Genomic DNA, 18009 nt, shown 5'->3' on the forward strand with positions numbered 1-18009 from the left:
CCTCACACAGGGGTTAGAAGTGGCCAGGCCCCCTCCTGTAGAAACCCAGCCCTGCTGCTGTAGCACCAACAGCCAGGCTGTGTGGGGGTCTCAACACATGGGCCCCAGCTTCCTTGAGCCCTGGGAACCACAGTGTGCCCCTCCGCCGCAATCCCTGTATCTGGGAGGGAGGGCTACCAGCTCAGTCAAGCCACACTTCCCAGGCAAGGCTCCCAAGGGTCACATGCTGGCCATCCTTGCCCTTCTGTTGGTCTCTATCGCTGGGAAACACAGAGGAGAACATTGGCTGGAGCATGCATGCAGATCCTAGCTCCATGGCTTTCTTGCTGGGGGACTTCAGCTGCTCCACCATGTCATGTCTTCATCCACTGATGGGTACTACAATGCCCAGCCCAGGACTGCTCAATGAATGCTCCCTTTGCTTTTCTATTTAATCTCGCTGAGCCTCTGCCTCCTTCTCTAGAATGAAGAGAAGTAGGTGTCTCTCCCAAGGCACCTGGGAAGTCCCAGTCAGGTAAGAAAAGGCTACGATTTGCCAAGGTTAAGAACCACAGAACAGTAGTATATAACCCAGCTGTGATAGGAATCAGTCCGTTTTCCTCACCTGAGGAGCAGAGTGACTGGAGATGGGCTGCAGGGCTCACAGTGCTCCACTGTGAAACCTTTTGGTTTTCATGGGTGTTATTTGAAAGGAAGGAAGACAGAGATTGGCCAGCTGCTAGTTCATTCCCCAACTGCCCAGCCAGGCTGAAGCAGGGGTCTGGAGCATGGTGTGGGTCTCACATGGGTGGTAGGGACCCACCTATCTGAACCATTATTAGTTGCCTCCCAGAGTGCTCAGTAGCAGCAAGCTGGATTGGAAGCAGAGACGGGACTTGAACCCATGCACTTTGATTTGGGATGCAGGTGCTTTCACCAGACGCCCGCCCCAAGGGTTCATACTGTTAAGGCAGCACCAGAAGCTCCCCGCTGATGGGCACTTGTGGGCGGCAGCTAGGCAAAGACATGTAGATCTAGAGAACGCTGCATCCTACTTCAGCAGCTTTCCAGGTGCCAAGCTGTGCCAAGCAACTGAGTTCCAACTTTCTCCAACAATCAAGAAAAGACAGCAACTGGGATTGTGCCAAGGCATAGTAGGTTAAGTCTCCACCTGTGGTGCTAGAATCCTCCTTTGGGTACCGGGGGCTCCACTTCTGATCCAACTCCCTGCTAATGGCCTGAGAAAGCAGTAGGGGTGGCCAAAGTCTTGGGCCCCTACACCCATGTGGGAAACCTGGAAGAAGCTCCACGTTCCTGATTTTGAACCAGCCCAGCTCCAGTCATTGCAGCTATTTGGGGAGTGAACGAAGCAAGTGGAAGACCATTCTCCATCTCTTTCTCTCCCTGTAAAATCTGCCTTTCAATGAAAAATAAATAAATCTTTTAAAAAAAGATGGTGATGGCCCAAAGCACAGATGTAAACAGGAAATGAGGTGGGACATTCTAGAATGGTTCTCAACTCTTCCCAGGCAAGCCTGTGGAACACAATTCTGCTCCAAGCCCCTTGCGTGGGCAGGGCAGGGCAGATGGCAGCCAGGGAAGTTGTGATATCAGCCGTAGGATGTATCTTCCAGCGCAAGGAAGGTGGGACTCTGAGCAAGCCTTTGCAGAGAAACTGCCCTAATGGGGAGACCAGGTAGCTTGGCTCACAGCAGAACTGGCGAAAACCGAACCCTTGACAGGGAAGAACTGTGGAGACAGAAGCTACCCTGGGCGAAAAGCAGCCAGAGTCACATAGAGAAGCTCCGAGAGACCAGGCAGAGTGCAGCTGAGACTAATGGTACAGGGAAGGGCTTGTCGCAGAAACTGCTGGGACCTGGCTAGGAGGAACAGCTCATTTAGGACTTCTAAACACTGGGTTCCCTGGGAGTCCACCCCAGAAAATGGAACGTCCATGGGTATGCCTACATACGTTTTCATTGGATGGGGCCTTTGCTTTCATCAGTTTCAGTGAAGAGCCCTTGGGGTAGTCATGCAATTAGCAAGGTGAATTTGAGAAACATGATAGGACCTAGGAATGATGCTCAGGTAGGCACATGGGCACTGGTTGGAAATGCACATTTTCACATCCACCTGGCCCCAGACCTACACAGTCAAAACAAGCCCTCCTAGGGACCCTGCAGCTCTGCTCCAGAACTGAGGGCATCACCCAGTGGCATGGGACTGGGTTGGCATCGGTGGCATTAGCCCTACTCTGGGCTGCCAGGAGGAACCAAACCCTCCCTCAGTTCTTCCCAAACCTCCATGGTTTCTGCCCAGCTCCACTGTGGACTTTCGGATTGGCTCTTTCTGTAGTCTGGTTCAGCGAGCCCAGCTGGCAGGAGCCCACAGATCCCTGCATCACTCCTCCATAGAGCCAGGAAGGTGACAAGCACAACCCAGCCAAGCGGACAAATGCACCAAGATATCTTAGCACTCTCTTCCACTCAGGTGTTTTCACAGAACCAAATTAGAATCCTGCCAATTTTTCTTTGTACGTGTTAATTTCTTCTCCATCTTGAGCATGCTAATGTCACACAGGTTTAAAGTCACGTGGGGAGGCCTATGCTTGTACAGTTTTTTGCATTTTACAAATGTAAAAGCAGAAAACAGAGTTGCACGGGGCAAGCTGGCTGGGGCGTAAGCCCACACACAGCCAGGAGCTGGGCTTGCTTCCTCTCCGAGGCCAGGGGATTTGGAGTTTCCTGACTGTCACATGCCCAGTGACCACCAAACTAGCCCAAGCTGCAGGGGTCCCTGACTGCAATGAGGCACATGCCTGGAGATGCAGCCCCAGTTTCAGAGAGAGCTTTCTGCGGCTCCTCCTTCCCCTGTCATGCTAGGGACCAGGCGCTTCAGCTGCCCTCCACCCTCCCGAGGCCATCTCCAAACCTTAAGCTCCTGCGGGTGGCTGGTGACCAGGAGCGGCAGGAAGAGGAGCCAGAGCTGGAGCGGCTGCGGGAACAGAGCTGCCGACTGGCCTTGCTTGGTGGGCTCTGGTAGGGGCAGTGGTCAGAGCGAGGGGGACTGACCCCTGAGTCCTCTCCTTCATCCTCGTCGTCCTCCTCCTCTCTGTCCTCATCCTCCTCCTCCTCCGGGAGGAAGCTGCTTTCACCACTGCTGCTGCTGCCGTCCTCAAAGACAGTGTCATACTCGGGGCTCTTGCATGAGGCCAGGTCCTCATCCTCCAGGGCAGTCTCCAGCAGCCCAAAGTGCTTGGTGAGGCTGGCACGGATTTCATGGTCTCTCAGCAGCGCGCTGTCCTTGCGAGGGGTGCTGGCATCACAGCTTCCGTCTTCCTCCTTGCCGGGGACCCCCTGCGGGGTCCAGTCCTCAGGGTGGACCCCAGCAGGCTCCCAGGACCTCAGCACCTTTCTCTGCAGGGTGCCCTCCGGCCTAAGCACCTGGCAGTAGTCATGGTCTCCGAAGGAACACGAGAAGGGGCGCTTCTGGCCAGCCTGGGAGGCCGGTGCAGCTGCAGTGTGCCGCAGGTGGGACAGGAGTTCACTTCGCTCTGGGGGCTTCTTTGGCAGTTTGTGGGTGGCCCCTGGGGTGGCCCCAAGCTGGAGAGCCTCAGAGGAGGGGAGGCCAGGAGCTGCGTCTTTGCCCAGGCTGTGCTGGCCATCAGGCTTGAAGGGGTCCTCCTCCATGGGCTTGTACGGGGGCGTGGTGGGTGGGGTGAGGCCTGCAAGAGCAGACACCTGTGAGGGAAGACACCTCTGCCCCCTGGGGCCACCAGGAGCCTGAGAGAAGGCAGGTCCCCAAACTAAGCTGTGTGCTGCTGGCTGAGCCTGGGGGTAGCCCCAGGGGCCCTGCAGTTGCCAAGGGATGGAATCCACCTGCACCACTCTTCCTGCTCCACATGGAAGCACTCAGTGAGCTCCCCCAGGCCCGACCCCAAAACAACTCTGCCATCTCCCCAAACAGAGGGAAGCCAGGTGCCATAGGTAAAACTTCCCACCTACATTTGACTGCCATGGTGACCTTCAGTGCTTCCATGTTTGACTTTGGTTTCTACTCTCTCCAAGCACCAAAAGGAGCTCATTCAAGTGTCTGTTCCTCTCACAAGCTCCTGAAGCCACAGGCTGGGACCCTGACCCTGTGGCCCTTGGAGCCTTTCCCCTGTGGATTCTGCTGCCAGGCATGCCCCTCTCCTTCTGAGTCTTGCCAGAGCCTACTCATCCAACTCAAACAGTCCTTCACGGGATACCCTGTAAAGTCTTCCTGGGTCATACTCCCAACACAGCCAGGTCTCCTGTGCTCTTGTAAAACACTTGGAGATAAGGGCATGTAAAACCATGCCCACCAGCTGGCCAATCTGGAGAAAGAACTCTGCCTCTTTCCTTCTTGCATGCCCCGTACTGGCCCCCACACCCACACCTCCCCCTTACTCTGTATCTCAGCACCTGGCACAGCCGGTGGGCTGGCAGCCGGGAGGGCTCAGGGGGCAGCCCAGGGGTCTCGCCAGCTCCCCAAAGGGCACCCACCAGCTGAACCATCCGGCTCACCTGCCGTGCCACACAGTTCCACTGTCAAGGTCTGCTCAAAACTCTTCTTGCCGAAAGGAGCCTCGCTGCTGGGGTAGGAGGACAGAAAGCAAAGAAGCCGGTGAGCAGCAGCAGTGTCTGCTTCCCTGGACACCCACTAAGGCAGACAAAGGGACATCGGATGGACCCTGGCTCAGCTCTCTGTGGGAACAGGGCTGGGGAGCATTCGCTGGGAGCACACCCAGGTCCTGGCTGCACAGCTCTTAGGAGATACAGACTTGCTTAGACAGAGGACAAAGGCTGGTAGCCTCCTTCCCTTACAGAGGGAGCGGCTGTGAGGCTCAGCGGGGAAGCCATATGGTCTGGATCATTTTTCCCCGCAAAGAAAAGGGCTCTTTCCTTGGTCCGGAAAGGACAGCTCCTGCAGTGACATTGAGACCATAGAGCTCTGTTGCTAAAACCCCAAATTCCCTTCTCCTGGAGCCCCCCAGATGGCAATCAGGGCAGGGACTTGGGGACAGGGTCAGGCTCAAGGGTCCATGAACACAGCCCTGCCCCTCAACACCCAACAAGGCAAAGTTTCGCAGGTCTTTAACTACACAAGCACCACCTAGGAGATTTACCTTTGTGACAAGGCCAGCATGAGGCACCTGGGAGAATCTGAGAAGACCAAAAAAAAAAAAAAAGAGAGAGAGAGAGAGAGAAATGAGATTCCCCTCCAGAAAGATCCCAAACTCCCACAAGTGCCTAACACAGGTGCACTTTAAGCAGGTGGCCCTAAGGTCTTAGCCGGATTCAGGGAAGTACAGATGGGTCCGAGGGTGACCCCTTCTGGTCAGATGGGGAAGCACCACGGCAAGGTGTGCCCAAATCCCTCAGGGTGAGCACTGAACAGCGTCCAGCAAAGGACTGATCACCCAGGAGCCTTGTTGCATCTTATGGTCAAAGCTATCAGCTGCCACCATGTGGGAATAACAGAGGGCACCCTAGATCAGCCTGGCCTGAGAGTAAGTGCTCGGTTCCTCTCATTCTCATTAGCACTATACCCAGCACTAAAGTCACCCTCATTGTAGAGCGAACTGCGAGTGCACACAGCTGTCACATCACCCCAGAATCACTTCATAGTACCACTGGTGCAGTGTGTGGCTCCCTCTTCATGCCTCCCCTCCCCACTAGCTCCACGAGGACAGGCACCTGACCCCCTTGCTCATGAGCAGTACCTTGTCGGTGGCAGGATGAAAAGCCTGGAGCCATGCAATGCTTCCCCTAAGGCCCACCCCTTCTACAGACAGGGATGGTGAAAGCCAGAGAGGGTGGAGGGACTTGGTGAGGAGCTGGGATGGGGGGGCAGTGGAGTGCTTAGGCCAGGGCTCCCATCCTCCCAGCCCCCTTTGCACAGGCTACCAACTCTACCTACCTCCAGACGGGAGCCGCAGGCAGCCAGGGTCCTCATCGGTGTCCCCGCACCCACTCTCACAGGGGCTCTCCAGGGCAGGGATCGGGGGTCCTCGCAGATGGTGCTGGTCTTGGCTACTGTCTTTATCCGTGTGGCTGCCCCCCTCCATGGTGTAGGTCTCAGAGGCTGGGCCCAGGGAGGGCAGAGCACCTGGGGGCTCAGCAGGGACCAGTGACTCAGTGCATGTCAGCCAAGGACCCAGCTGGGGATTCAGTCTCCGGGAGCGGCGAACGGGGCACAGGGAATTTTCCTGTTTCCTCCCCAGCTTGGTGCATGGCAGGCCTCGGCCCAGCCTCTTTCTGCCCCACTCCTCCTCATCATCTTCCTCCTCTTCTGCCTCTTTTTCTTCCTCCTCCTCCACCTCTTCCTCTTCTTCCTCTTCCTCCTCCTCCCTCTGATGCAGGCTGCCAGATGGGCCAACCTCCTCTTTTACATCCAGCCGCAGTGGCCGCAGGCTGGGTCTTGGCCCTGTGCTCTTGGGCGAAGCTGTGATCCTCACCTCCTCCACAGGGGCTGCACCCCCAGGGGAGGCCCGGCTGTCCCTGGGGGCTGTGGGCCTGGCCTGGGGCGTGAGAGAGGCATAGACAGGCGTGGCCAGGCGGTAGGGCTTGCTGACATCACAGAGCACGTCCTGGGCCAACAGTTCCCGCAGGATGGAGAACTCTGCCCAGGAGCCCTTGGAGGGGTGCCGGGTGCCAGGTTGGGGTCTGACCTGCTTGGCAGGGCTGCTGCAGGGCTGGGAAGGTGGCTCTGGAGCATGGGGGGGCAGTTTCCGCAGTGGGAGGCAGTAAGTATGCATGTAGCGAATGAGCTGCACCATTGCCTGCACGTCTTCCTGGGGAAGCTGGGTGCCACAGCCTGCCTGGCCTGGCGCTATAGAGTCTTGGGGAAAGGCTATGGTGGGCTGGGGGCTAGGACAGTCCTCCCCCAGCTCGCTGTCCTCCTTGCCAGGGAGCCGAGGACTCAGGGGGGCTGGTAGCTGCAGGCCCCTCTCTGGGGAGCAGGCTGCGGCCCGGGGGCAAGAGGGTACCGAGGTGAGGTGCTTATGCAGTTCTGTGCAACTGCGGCTCTGCAGTTGCGGCCCGGGGCCCTTCTTGTCTTGAGAGCTGTCCATCTAGGAAGGGAAGAAGGCTGCGGTGAGGAAGGTGGCCCGTAATCACTCCTCCCTGTTTCATTGCCAGCTCATCTAGGCTGTGGGAATACTCGGGCTCCCTCCTGTTACATTCCCACCTCTAGCACATGGCCTGGCTCTGGCCAAGCCCAGTCCAGAAGAAGCAAAGGGGCGTCCAGCCTCCCAACCAGTCCCCAGCCCTGGTAGACCCTCCCTGCTCTGACCAGGGCAGGGATGCAAAGGATTGGTAGGGGTCAAATGGTGGTGGTGGTGGTGGGAGGAATCCTTTTGGGATGATGGATCTGTTCTAGAACTTGTTTGTAGTCATGGTTAGATTGATCCCATAAATGGGGTAAAAATCATAAGGCAGTTTTCAAATAGGTGGTGTTGGGACCACCAGACTGGTGCAGTGGTTTAAGCTTCATCCCTGATGAACATGGGTTTGAGTCTGGATAGTTGCAGGTTCTTCGCTTCAGCGTGACCCAGCCCTGGCCTTCGTGGTCATTTGGGGAATGAGCCAGCCAACAAAAGAACTGTTTTCTGTCTCTCCCTCACTCTGTAGCTTTACCTTTTAAATAAACACGTCTTAACAAAACCAAATAGGTGGCATGTTACAATATGTAAATGGCATCTCAATGAAGTTGTTTAGCCCTACCTGTGCACACAGGGGCTTCCCTCCCAGGGGGACTTGAGTCTCTGCAGGATTAGCATGGCTGTCAGGTGTGTTAGCCACCCAGAGGGCAAAGTGCAGGTTTCCTTGGAGGGGCTTGGCTGCTGCCCCTTGAACAAATGGAAGACAGAAAGGTGGGCCTTTGCTTCAGGAGCCAAACCAGAATTAACAGGGAGTGCCTGTGCAGGGGACTCAGTCAGAGCTCCAAGTCAGAGCCAGAGCCTTGGGTACCTCCTAGTGGCCACTTAGTGGGATCCAGGCCAAATTGGGAGCACGCTGAATTACCTTGACACAAGGCCGCTGACTTTTAGACCTGAGGCCTGTTTGGCGCCAGGCAGAACCTTCTTTCTGGCTATCAGAGCTTGACGCTGGGTAGGATGTGGCAAGGAGCAGCTTCTGTAGCTGGGAGAGAAACAGAGGGGATGGCAGGTGGGGTTAAACCAGGGGGACAAGCCCTGGTCCCCACTGACAAGCCACACCCTGACCCCAGACATCTCATGACCTGAAAGAATGCTACCGATAAGTTAAACATAGAAAGCAAGTTGATTCACATTCACACACGGCATTGTAACACTGTGCACATACCAGTGGGAGATACATACCTATGGCTGGCACACGCACGCGTACACACACACACACACACACCAGTGATGCATAGATCCTTATCAGAGCTGTGACTGAGTGACCCAAACAGGCCGTGGATAATGTCTGTCTGTGATGACAGCACGGCATTGGGACACTGCACATACCTGTGGGAGATGCACACCTGTGGCTGGTGCACGCCAACACACACACACACACATGCAGACTTGAGCTGGGAGGTTCCACACCAAAATGATTCCCTGATGTGGGATTCCAGTTGCTTTTCACTTTGTTCTTTTTTGCGTATTCATGTGGCCTTTTTAAAAAATTAATTTCTGAAACAAACAACACCTGTAAAAGGTCAAAGGAAAATAGCTCCATGCCAGAAACACCAAAGGAAGACCATGAAAAGCATCTCCCTCCTGCCCAGAGGTAGCCCGCATGAACACCCATCCTTGTATACCTGTCAGGAGATGAGCTTGATAACATCTGGATAAATGTGTGTACATGAGGGTGCTTCAAAAAGCTCATAGGAAATAGAGTAAAAAAAAAGAGTTTTATTCTGGTACAAAAGAGAACTTAAAAATCCAGAGCTGGGAGACCAATCTCCACTTCGGATGCTGGCATCCTATAATCATAGTGAAGTTGGTTCAAGTCCTGGCTGCTCCACTTCCAATCCAGTTCCCTACTAATGCTCCTGGGAAAGCAGCAGAGGATTGTCCAAGTGTTTGGGCCCCTGCAACCCACATGGGAGGCTTCAGTGGAGCTCTTGGCTACTACCTGGGACAGCCTGGTCTTTGGGGTCATCTGGGGAGTGAGTCAATAGGCAGACAATCCCCCTGCCCTCACTGCCCTTCTAATAAGTGAATGAACTCTTTCGGTTTCACTTTCCACAAAGTGATTTAGAAGTACCTGTGTAGTGTCTTTGACTCAGTTGGCTGTTTTCATGCAAGAAGATCATGACCCTTAAGTTGGAGTTTTAAAAAAAGATTTCTAACGTCCTGGGATCATGTTCTGCTGCCTCGCCAGGATCAGAAGTGGAGCAGTCACGACATACAGAAACAGCACTCCAACAGGGGACTTCAGTATTGTAAGTGGTGCCTTAGTCTGCTGTGCCACAACACTGGCCCAGACTTCTTTCTCAACAAGAACTGTTGGACCTCTTCTGCCTGTTCATCCCGAGGGCAACATGTCCAAGGAAGAAGCCAGATGCACCTCGACTTCTATCAGGCATCCTATCACCGCCAAGGTAGAGAACAAAGTGCTTCCTGGGAGTGAGGACAGGTCACCTCAACCACCCTGGCAAGGAGACTGAAGACCAAGGAACCACAGAAAGAGCACCTGCCTGCTCTTCGGAGGAGCTGGAGGACAGACACATCTCTGGCTCAAAGCAACACACACATGCTGGTTCTGACTCTGGGTACAGAAGGAGACATGGGCCCAGCCCCGCTCAGCTCCAACTCACCTCGAACATGGCATTTTCTTTCCTGGGTCTCAGTCCCTCTGCTGGTATGACAAAGGGCAGGCGGCGTCAATGACTTTGACTTCTGACAGAAGCTGCTGAGCTCAGAAATGTATGCAGATACGCACAGGTCCATGGGTCATCATATAAGCCATGGGTGGACCCTCCAGGATCCAGGACAAGGCCTGGGGTCTGCATGACTTCTCAGGGCCCTGCTAGGGGTCTGCATGACTTCTCAGGGCCCTGCTAGAGCTCTGCAGGGCTTCTGGGAGTCTAGGGTCTGTTTCCTGTGTGTCTAGTGAACACCTGGGCAATGAAGGCAGCACCAGAGGCAGCAGTGAGAAACACCCTCAGGCCAGCAGAGGTCGCTGTTTGCTTCTCCAAGGTCAGGGCTCATGGCAGTGCCCATGTGGAAATGGCACTGGGACGGGTAGCTGCTGTTACTGTTACCGAGTGCGGTGCCAGCACGGTTAGTTGGTGCTCAATGAGCAACCCACCAGACACAGTTCCAAGGTAACTGCTAACTGACAGGCACCACTCTTCATTCCCCCTTATAGGCCGTGTGGTTGAGTCACAGGGGTATGGTGGGAAGCTGTATGCTTAGAAGATACAGCAGTGTTCACTGGTAGGCTGAGAGGCAAACCCAGGCAGGCCAACTCCAACAGGAAGGGAAGCAGGACCCTCTTCCCACAACCCACCCGCCATCAGCAGGAGCCACATGTGCAGCTGAATCTATTCTGTGCCCAGCACACAGCAGGTGTTACTCAGTGTTTCACCTTTGGGGACCTTGTAGAAAAGAAGGCACACGAGTCCTACACTGGGGGTCAGAATAACTGGGTCCAGGACCCTGATGGTATGCCAATACGCTGACAGCCATGCAAGAGGTTCACCCCACTCCAGGCCTCGGCTTGCCCCGAGTCAGGCCTAAGGGTCACCAACAGTCTTTCTGGCTCCTAGCCTCCTCCACCTAAGAGCCTTCCCAGGGTCTATTCTGCGGTTCCGCCAATACCCAGGAGCCCCTGTACCAAGGTGAGGGGCCCTGGGCAGATGAAGAGAAGGTAGACATCACCCATGACATTTTGGCTTTGGGAACCCTCAGCTTGAGTCAAAGGCAACCACAGTCAGAATTGTTTGAGGGCCAGAGGCCTTTGGAAATCTGATGAAAGCTGACATTTTCTACCTGGAAAACTGCTGTTCCATACACACACAACTCCACCTTCCACATCCAGCCACACCAACACCATGTAAACAAGTCCAGCCTCCTGGAGAACAATCTGGAAATGTCTGTCTAAACCAGATAATTACATATCTGCAGCCCCAGGAATTCCATTTCTAGGAACTCATCCACTGCCATGGGCAAAGGCCAACGTGATGAGATGTTCTCACTGGTGCACAGCATAGCCAACCAAAAGGGGCAGTTTCTTTTCTTTTCTTTTTTTTTTTTTACATTTTTATTTTGAGCTTTTAAATTATGTGGTACAAGGCAGTTTCTAAGTCACACAGCTAAGAGAAGGAAGGTATAGAACAGTCAGTGCAAAATGCAGATACACTTTTGTAGTTAAAAAAATAAGTAGAAGAGGAAGTCTAACAAACCAGTAACCATGGTTACCTCTGGGGAAGGAAAAAGCAACAGAAACAGGATGAGAAGGTTTTGCTTGTAACTATCTACACTTATGCATAGATTGGTTGTGTGTGTGTGTGTGTGTGTGTGTGTGTGTGTGTGTGTGTGTATGCAAGCCTCATGAAAATGTTTTCATGTGATTTCAAAAACTTAGCACCCTACTCAGGTCAACCCATGCAAGCTCACACAGCCTACGCAACGCAGCAAGTACAGCTGGTCCCGCCACCCAAGTGGGAAAGCCAAGGCCCAGGAGAAGGCCTCCCAACTCCAGTGCGGGCTCTGTGCTGGGAACCATGATGCTGTGAAGGCTGGAATCTCCCTGCACAGCACCCACCACTGCCCCCAGAACTGCCACTGCCCGTGGGTTCTCACCAGTGAATGCTTGTCCATTGCCGGAGCTGGCGTTGAGGAGCTCTCCAGGGTGGGGCTGGGGGGTCCAGAAGAAGGAGCAGGTGACACCGAGGTGCAGGATGGGGTGTCTCCACTGTCCAGAGCTGAGAAGGCATCCAGACCCACATCATCTTCGGGGATGTCGTCCAGGGTCTTGGTGAGTGCAGCCAGGAGGGCCTCATTCTCACTATCGATCTACAGTGAGGAGTCAGGAGGGAAGGGGGGACATCACTGTCTGGGACTCAGCCATCTGCATGGGCCCTAGTCCCAGTGTCACAACCCTCCTGGCCAAGCCTGCCTTCATCAGAGCTACTCTGTCTTCCTGGGAAAGCAGAGACCCAATAAACGTGCTTCCACTCCAAGAGCCACAGAAGCTCATGAGCAAGCAGCAGGTGCTGATGGAATGGCTCTGTCCCGAGTCCTGACCTTGACTCTCCTGCTGTTCCTTAGCAAGTGACCCAGGGCCAAGGCCTGTCCACCTGGGAGACACTGCCCACTCCACGAAGGACCAATGCTGGTCTCCAACACTGGTCACAGCACCCCAGAGAAGGCCCTACTACCCCAGACCCTGGGATCCAGGCATGGGGCAGATGGGAAGCAATGGGGTGAGTCACAGGCAATGAAGACCCCAGCTACCATTTCCTCATGGGAATCCTAGGGCTTGCTTTTGTTCCTCATTCCCAAGAGAGGGAGCAAGCCTGGAGGGCTCAGAGCTCCCACACTTAGCCACTCTGGGCACAAGGGTGAGTGTTTCGTCCTCTGTCAACTGTGATAGCAAATAGAACCGACTTCAGAAGAGTCTTCTTGAAGACCAGATGAGTCCACAGAGGTGGGATGCAGAGGGTACTTAGGAAAAAAGTCCATGGAGTTAAGAGATAAGCTTATGGGATTACTGTTGTGGCACAGGTTACACCACCTCCTGCAACTCCAGCAGTTCCACATGAACGTCAGTTTGAGGTGGCTCCACTTTTAAAACATCTGCCTGCTGAAAGCAGCTTAAAGCAGCCCAAGTGCTTAGGCCCCTGCAACCTATATGGGAATCAGAGATGAAGTTCCAGGCTCCTGGCTTTGGCCTGGCACAGCCCCCAGCCATTGTGGACATTTGGGGAGTGAATTAGCAAATAGAAGATCTCGCTTCTCTGTCTCTTGCTTTCTCTTTCTTGGGCCACCTTCTGCTGCTTTCCCAGGTACATTACCAGAAAGCTGGATGGGAAGTGGAGCAGCCGGGACTCTAACTGCCCAAGGAATGCTGGTGTTACAAGTGGTTACCCAACCAGCTCCACCATAATGCCAGCCCCTTACCTTCTTTATTATTACTATTGTTACTAAGTTAAAAGAAGGAACTCAACCTAGGCCTTCCAGGTGATGCCTGGCCATCACACACTGCCATTCACGATGTGCATTAACAAGAAGCCAGAGTCATGGCAAGGAGTTAATCAGTGAACCCAAGTACTCCAATATGGGATGGCAGGTGTGTCAGCCACTATGCCAAATGCCCACCACTAACTTTACGTTCCTTTTTTTTAAAAAAAAGATTTATTTATTTGTAATTGAAAGGTAGATCTCACAGAGAGGAGACAGAGATGTCTGCCATCCTCTAATTCACTCCCTAAAATGGCCACAACATCCAGAACTGAGAAAATTTGAAGGCAGCAATCAGGAGCTTCCTCTGGGTCTTCCACGTGGGTTTAAGGGCCCCAGATCTTGGGTCATCATCAACTGCCTTCCCAGGCCACAAGCAGGGATCTGGGTCAGAAGTGGAGCAACAGGGATTTGAATCAATGCCCACATAGGATCCCAGCACCACAGGCAGAAATTCGCCTATTGTGCTATACCACCACCAACCCCCCTTTAAAAAGATTTATTGATTTTTAATGTAAAGGCAGATTTACAGAGAATGAGAGACAAAGATCTTCCCTCCACTGGTTCACTCCCCCAATAACAGTTGCAACTGGCCATAACAGCTGGAGCTGAGCTGAGCTGATCTGAAGCCAAGAGCCAGGAGCTTCCTTCAGGTACCTTACACGGATGCAGGGTCCAAAGCCTCTGGACCAACCTCTGCTGCCTTCTCAGACCACGAGCAGGGAGCTGGGTGGGAAACGGAGCTGCCAAGGCACAAAACGGTGCCCAGATGGGATCCCGGCACTTGGAGGTAAGAATGAATACTTAAGCCATCAGGCCCTTAAATCCATTTTCCATAAAATTTTGGAAGTCCACTCCTCAGGTCTAACTACCATGATGATCACAACACCCACCATGGGGGTGACAACAGCAACAACGTGAACTCTCCTAACCTGCCCCATGGCCACCCTCTGCCCGGCTTCCTGCTACACATGGGGACATAGACAGCATGCCCAGGACTGAGCTGCCACTGAGCCTTCCCTGTCGTGCCCAACAGTGAACTTGAAGCAAGGCTATTTCACGGTGAGAAAGGCTGGGGTGGACCTAGAGGGAAGCCGTGAGGGGCAATGAGACCCTGGGTAGGACTCCACAAGGGACTCGGACGTCATGTTTGTACAGGCATGAAGCGTGGGCTTAATAGCCACCAGCAGGCAGAGCAGATGGCCCTGGCTCAGCCAAGAGGGGGAGAGAAAGGGTACGGTCTCAGTGACTCTGGCATAGTAGGGCAAGGAGGACCCCATTCCACAGCTGAGCGATGGTGGGAGCTTCAGCAGTGTGTCGAGGGTCACTGGACAATGGCGTGGTCCGTACACAGTGAATCAGATTCCTCCTTGGCTAGCAGGCACAGCTGCAGTCCCTGGGCACTTACACCCTAAAGCCTGGGGTGCAGACGGTACTGTTTGTGGATAAAGGCCTGAGCATCCCATGAAGGAACCCTGCTTCCCGGGGCTGCCCTGGCAGTGGCTCAGCCGTCACATGATGCCTCCCGCCCCGCATGCCTTCCCATCCCAGGTCAGGCTGTTCATCCTTTCTTGAGGAAGTTCATTCGAAATGCACATCTCGTGACGGCCTTTTGGCTGCACTCGATCTGTTCCAGACCTTGCAGTGGCTGAGTAACTCAGGCAGGGAGCAGGGAGGGGGGTTGAGGCCGAGAGAACAAACGTGGTTGTCATTTTTAGAATGCAGCTAAGAAGAAAGGTTACAAGACTGTTTCGGTGGAGCCTGACCCAGGCTCATGGGCAGATCAGGGCCATGGAGACCCTCATCATTCTCCCCACCCCATAAGTTCCTCTTACCCCTTAGCCAGGCTACTGCCTCTGTGTTCTCCTCAAAACAGGGCATCCAGCTTGACATAGGAGCCCCAAAGCTGGAACCTGGGCTTTCATGACCACTCTCAGGGCTGACCCCAGGCAAGCTGTCCCCTCCCCCAGAACTAGTTGCTTTTCCTGTGATGTGGCAGCTTTCCTGCCAAGGCCATGGTGAAGGCCAAATCTGGAAGTGGCATCGGACTTACTGAAGGAAAGAATCAATGCTCTGAACAATGAACAGTGGCAGGAAGCTGGCTTCCCTGTCACAAAGACCAGATCCTAGTGGGAAGTCATCCAGAGATGACGTCAGTAGCCTGGTGTGGGGTGGGAACTCTGTCCTTCTCAGGAACAGCGGCGAATGGACCAGAGGTGCTGGGGACTGTCTCAAGACTGCAGGACCTTAACCATGCAGCCAGGGACTTGGGGCTACTCTCCCCGGACGGCTGCGCAGTCAGGGCTCCACTCCTCCTGCACCTGCAACCACTGTGGAAGCTCCCAGGAAAACCGAACTGACATTCTTTGGTACTGGTGGGGTGTGGGGAGGAGATGGAGTGAAGCAATTTCTCAGTCATAGGACAAGTCAGGGGGTGGGGTCACTCAGACCACCCTGATTGGTTTGGTTTCCTGAGTGCCAGGTCCCAGGTGGCTGAAAGGGGGTGCAGAGGTGGCAGAGACCTCAAGAAACACCTGACAGGCCAGATGAAACCAAGAGGGGCTGGCAGAGGCCCTGGGTTCCCTGCGCTCCACCAAGAACAACACAGCTGAGCCCAGCCGGCTGGCAGGAACGGGAAATCCTGTCCCACGGTCTGGGCATCCCGTGCATCCCGCACATCCCTGGGAGCAGGCCGCCCTCTCCTCTTCCCTGGTCCCATTTAGCACTGTTCTCCCTGCTCTGTATGGAAACTGAGTGCGAATTAATGGAGAGTTAATCAGCCTAGGAAGGGATATTAATAGACCTGGCCCTACCCCCAGCCTTCCCAGAGCCAAGGGATCTGTAGGCAAAGGGAAAGGAGCTTTCAGGAAATCTGGGGAAAATGCTTCGCCAGAGGACCCGGGTAGCTTGGAGCTATGTCCCAGAGGATGCTGGCTCTGAGAGCCCACATGGCCCAGGGCTGCGGGGCTGGCTTCCAGAGGCCTGAGATACCCCGAAATCAGTCTCCCCAGTTTTCTGGGACTAGATCTACCTTTTCATCTGCATCTAAAAGCAACTGGTCTCTCTCTCTGCCTTCCAAATAAAAGAAATGAATAAATGTCAATAAACAAAAAATAGAGACCCGGATGGAGTTCCTGGCTGTGGCATGGCTAAGCCCTGACTGGGAAATGAACCAGTGGATGAAAGATTTCTCTGTGTACACATGTATGTGTACCTTCCTAATAAATGAAATAAAATAAATGGAAGAAGCTGCAGAATCTCCTCCTGTACCTCCAGCTGATTAAGAACCTCCAATGGAGTCTGTGTTCCTTCCTCAGTCCTCATGTCAGAGTCCCAGCCAGAGGGAAACACTTGCCCATGTGGGTCACAGCACAGAACAACCAACAGTTGCTTGTTCCAGAAATATCCCCTAAGAAACAAAAGACAATGTCCCTGTCTGCTAGGAGTTGTCAACCCTGGTCACTCAAATGTTCCCACTCTCCCAGTCTGTTCCCATAGCAGTGGTGCCACCAGAGTGTTAAGACATGGCCTGAATGCAAGCAGGAGGTTCCAGGACTGCCCCCTGGCTCCTGGAGGCAATCGCCTGAGCCAGCAGCAGTAGCAGGAATAGAACCCATGACCCTGGCCCATAGCTCACTGTCTGAAGGGCTCGTGTCTGGCCCTTGGCAGGAAAGCAAACAGTACCCTCCATTTCTTCATTCAACATGTGTGATCTGGATCCTAATGCTGTGTGTGGGCCCCCAAGAAGAATAAGATGATTTTGTCCCCAAGGAGCTTGGAGTCCACAAGACATACACACATGAAAATTGTAATGGCCCGATCGATTGCCTTAGGAGGGGGTGATCTGGGAGCTCAGGTTCACCAGGGACACACTCATCTGATGATGTTTACCAAGGCCTGACTGGGTACCAGGCACTGGACACAGCCCTGGGAACACCAATAGTGCACACAAGGGACAGGGTGTCCACATTCATGGTGTTTACAATGCAGGAGGCGGGGGTGACAAGGACAGGCCTTTCTTCAGTGGTTGGTGGGGTGCCACCCAGGAAATGGTGAGGGGCTGGCTGGGTTGATCTCAGGCAAGACTGGGGACCTGCAGGCAGCACCAGACTCCCCCATAAACATTTCACCAAATGGTAGGAGCTCAGTGGGGGCTTGCTGGGGGCCAGTCCCTAGGTGGTCCAGATGGGATGGTCTCCAGGTAGCATCCAGCTGCCCTCTGCAACCTGAACACATTTTCTGGAAGTTTCTGTCTCTACTAGAGGCAGTTAGGGAAATGGAGTCTCTCCATGAGGAAACCAGAGCAGAGGCCAGCCCTGCCAACTCCCCCACAGGGTGGCAGCAAGAGTAAGGGTTAGTGAGGCATGGAGAGTTCATGTTCCTAGGCGAGCATCTACTCCCCAACTCTTCTCAGCTCTGTGACCTTGGGCAAGTTACTTAACCTCTCTGAACTTCACTTTCTGCAAGGATACTCGACTTCCAGGTCCAAACAACCCAGTGAAGAACACACTGGTCACTTAGCCCACAAGACCCTGCAGGACCTGGCGCCTGCCCACCTGCCTGTCTGCCGCTCAGCGCCTTCCTTTCAGCCCTCTGTCCCTCCACACGGCCCCATGTTGGCCACTCACAGGGCTACCCACTTCTCAGCCTGTGGCCAGCACATGCCTTCCTCCAGGGGCCTCTCCTGACCAACCGGCCGGCCCAGGCAGCCCTTTCCCCAGGCTTATCTGCTTTCCCGTCCAGTCAGCAACAATAGCTGCTGTTTGTTTCACTCATCTGCAGCCAAGTCTCCTCTTCTGGACTGAAGTCCACGAACAACTCAGGGCCCGAGATGGACAAGCTCCTTTAGG

General features: G+C 54.2%; 1 protein-coding gene across 3 annotated transcripts in view; it reads right to left on the bottom strand.

The window, feature by feature from the left end:
• The window catches only part of PPARGC1B (PPARG coactivator 1 beta), a 107369-nt gene that overhangs the window by 13113 nt on the left and 76247 nt on the right, over positions 1 to 18009 (bottom strand). The window contains exons 3-8 of one of the 3 annotated variants that reach the window (XM_040972714.1): positions 11780 to 11992; positions 8028 to 8144; positions 5923 to 7075; positions 5129 to 5165; positions 4527 to 4591; positions 2911 to 3703 (exon numbers count right to left, since the gene is read on the bottom strand). In XM_040972714.1, the coding sequence (XP_040828648.1) occupies positions 2911 to 3703; positions 4527 to 4591; positions 5129 to 5165; positions 5923 to 7075; positions 8028 to 8144; positions 11780 to 11992 (2378 nt within the window). Of the gene's footprint in view, positions 1 to 2910; positions 3704 to 4526; positions 4595 to 5128; positions 5166 to 5922; positions 7076 to 8027; positions 8145 to 11779; positions 11993 to 18009 lie in introns of all 3 variants that reach the window. The other 2 variants (XM_040972707.1, XM_040972721.1) reach the window with 2 other exon arrangements.

The sequence above is a fragment of the Ochotona curzoniae genome, unplaced genomic scaffold, assembly GCF_017591425.1.
Source record: "Ochotona curzoniae isolate NIBS_2020 unplaced genomic scaffold, NIBS_Ocur_1.0 contig_1, whole genome shotgun sequence".
In the NCBI taxonomy this organism is placed as follows: Eukaryota; Metazoa; Chordata; class Mammalia; order Lagomorpha; family Ochotonidae; genus Ochotona; species Ochotona curzoniae.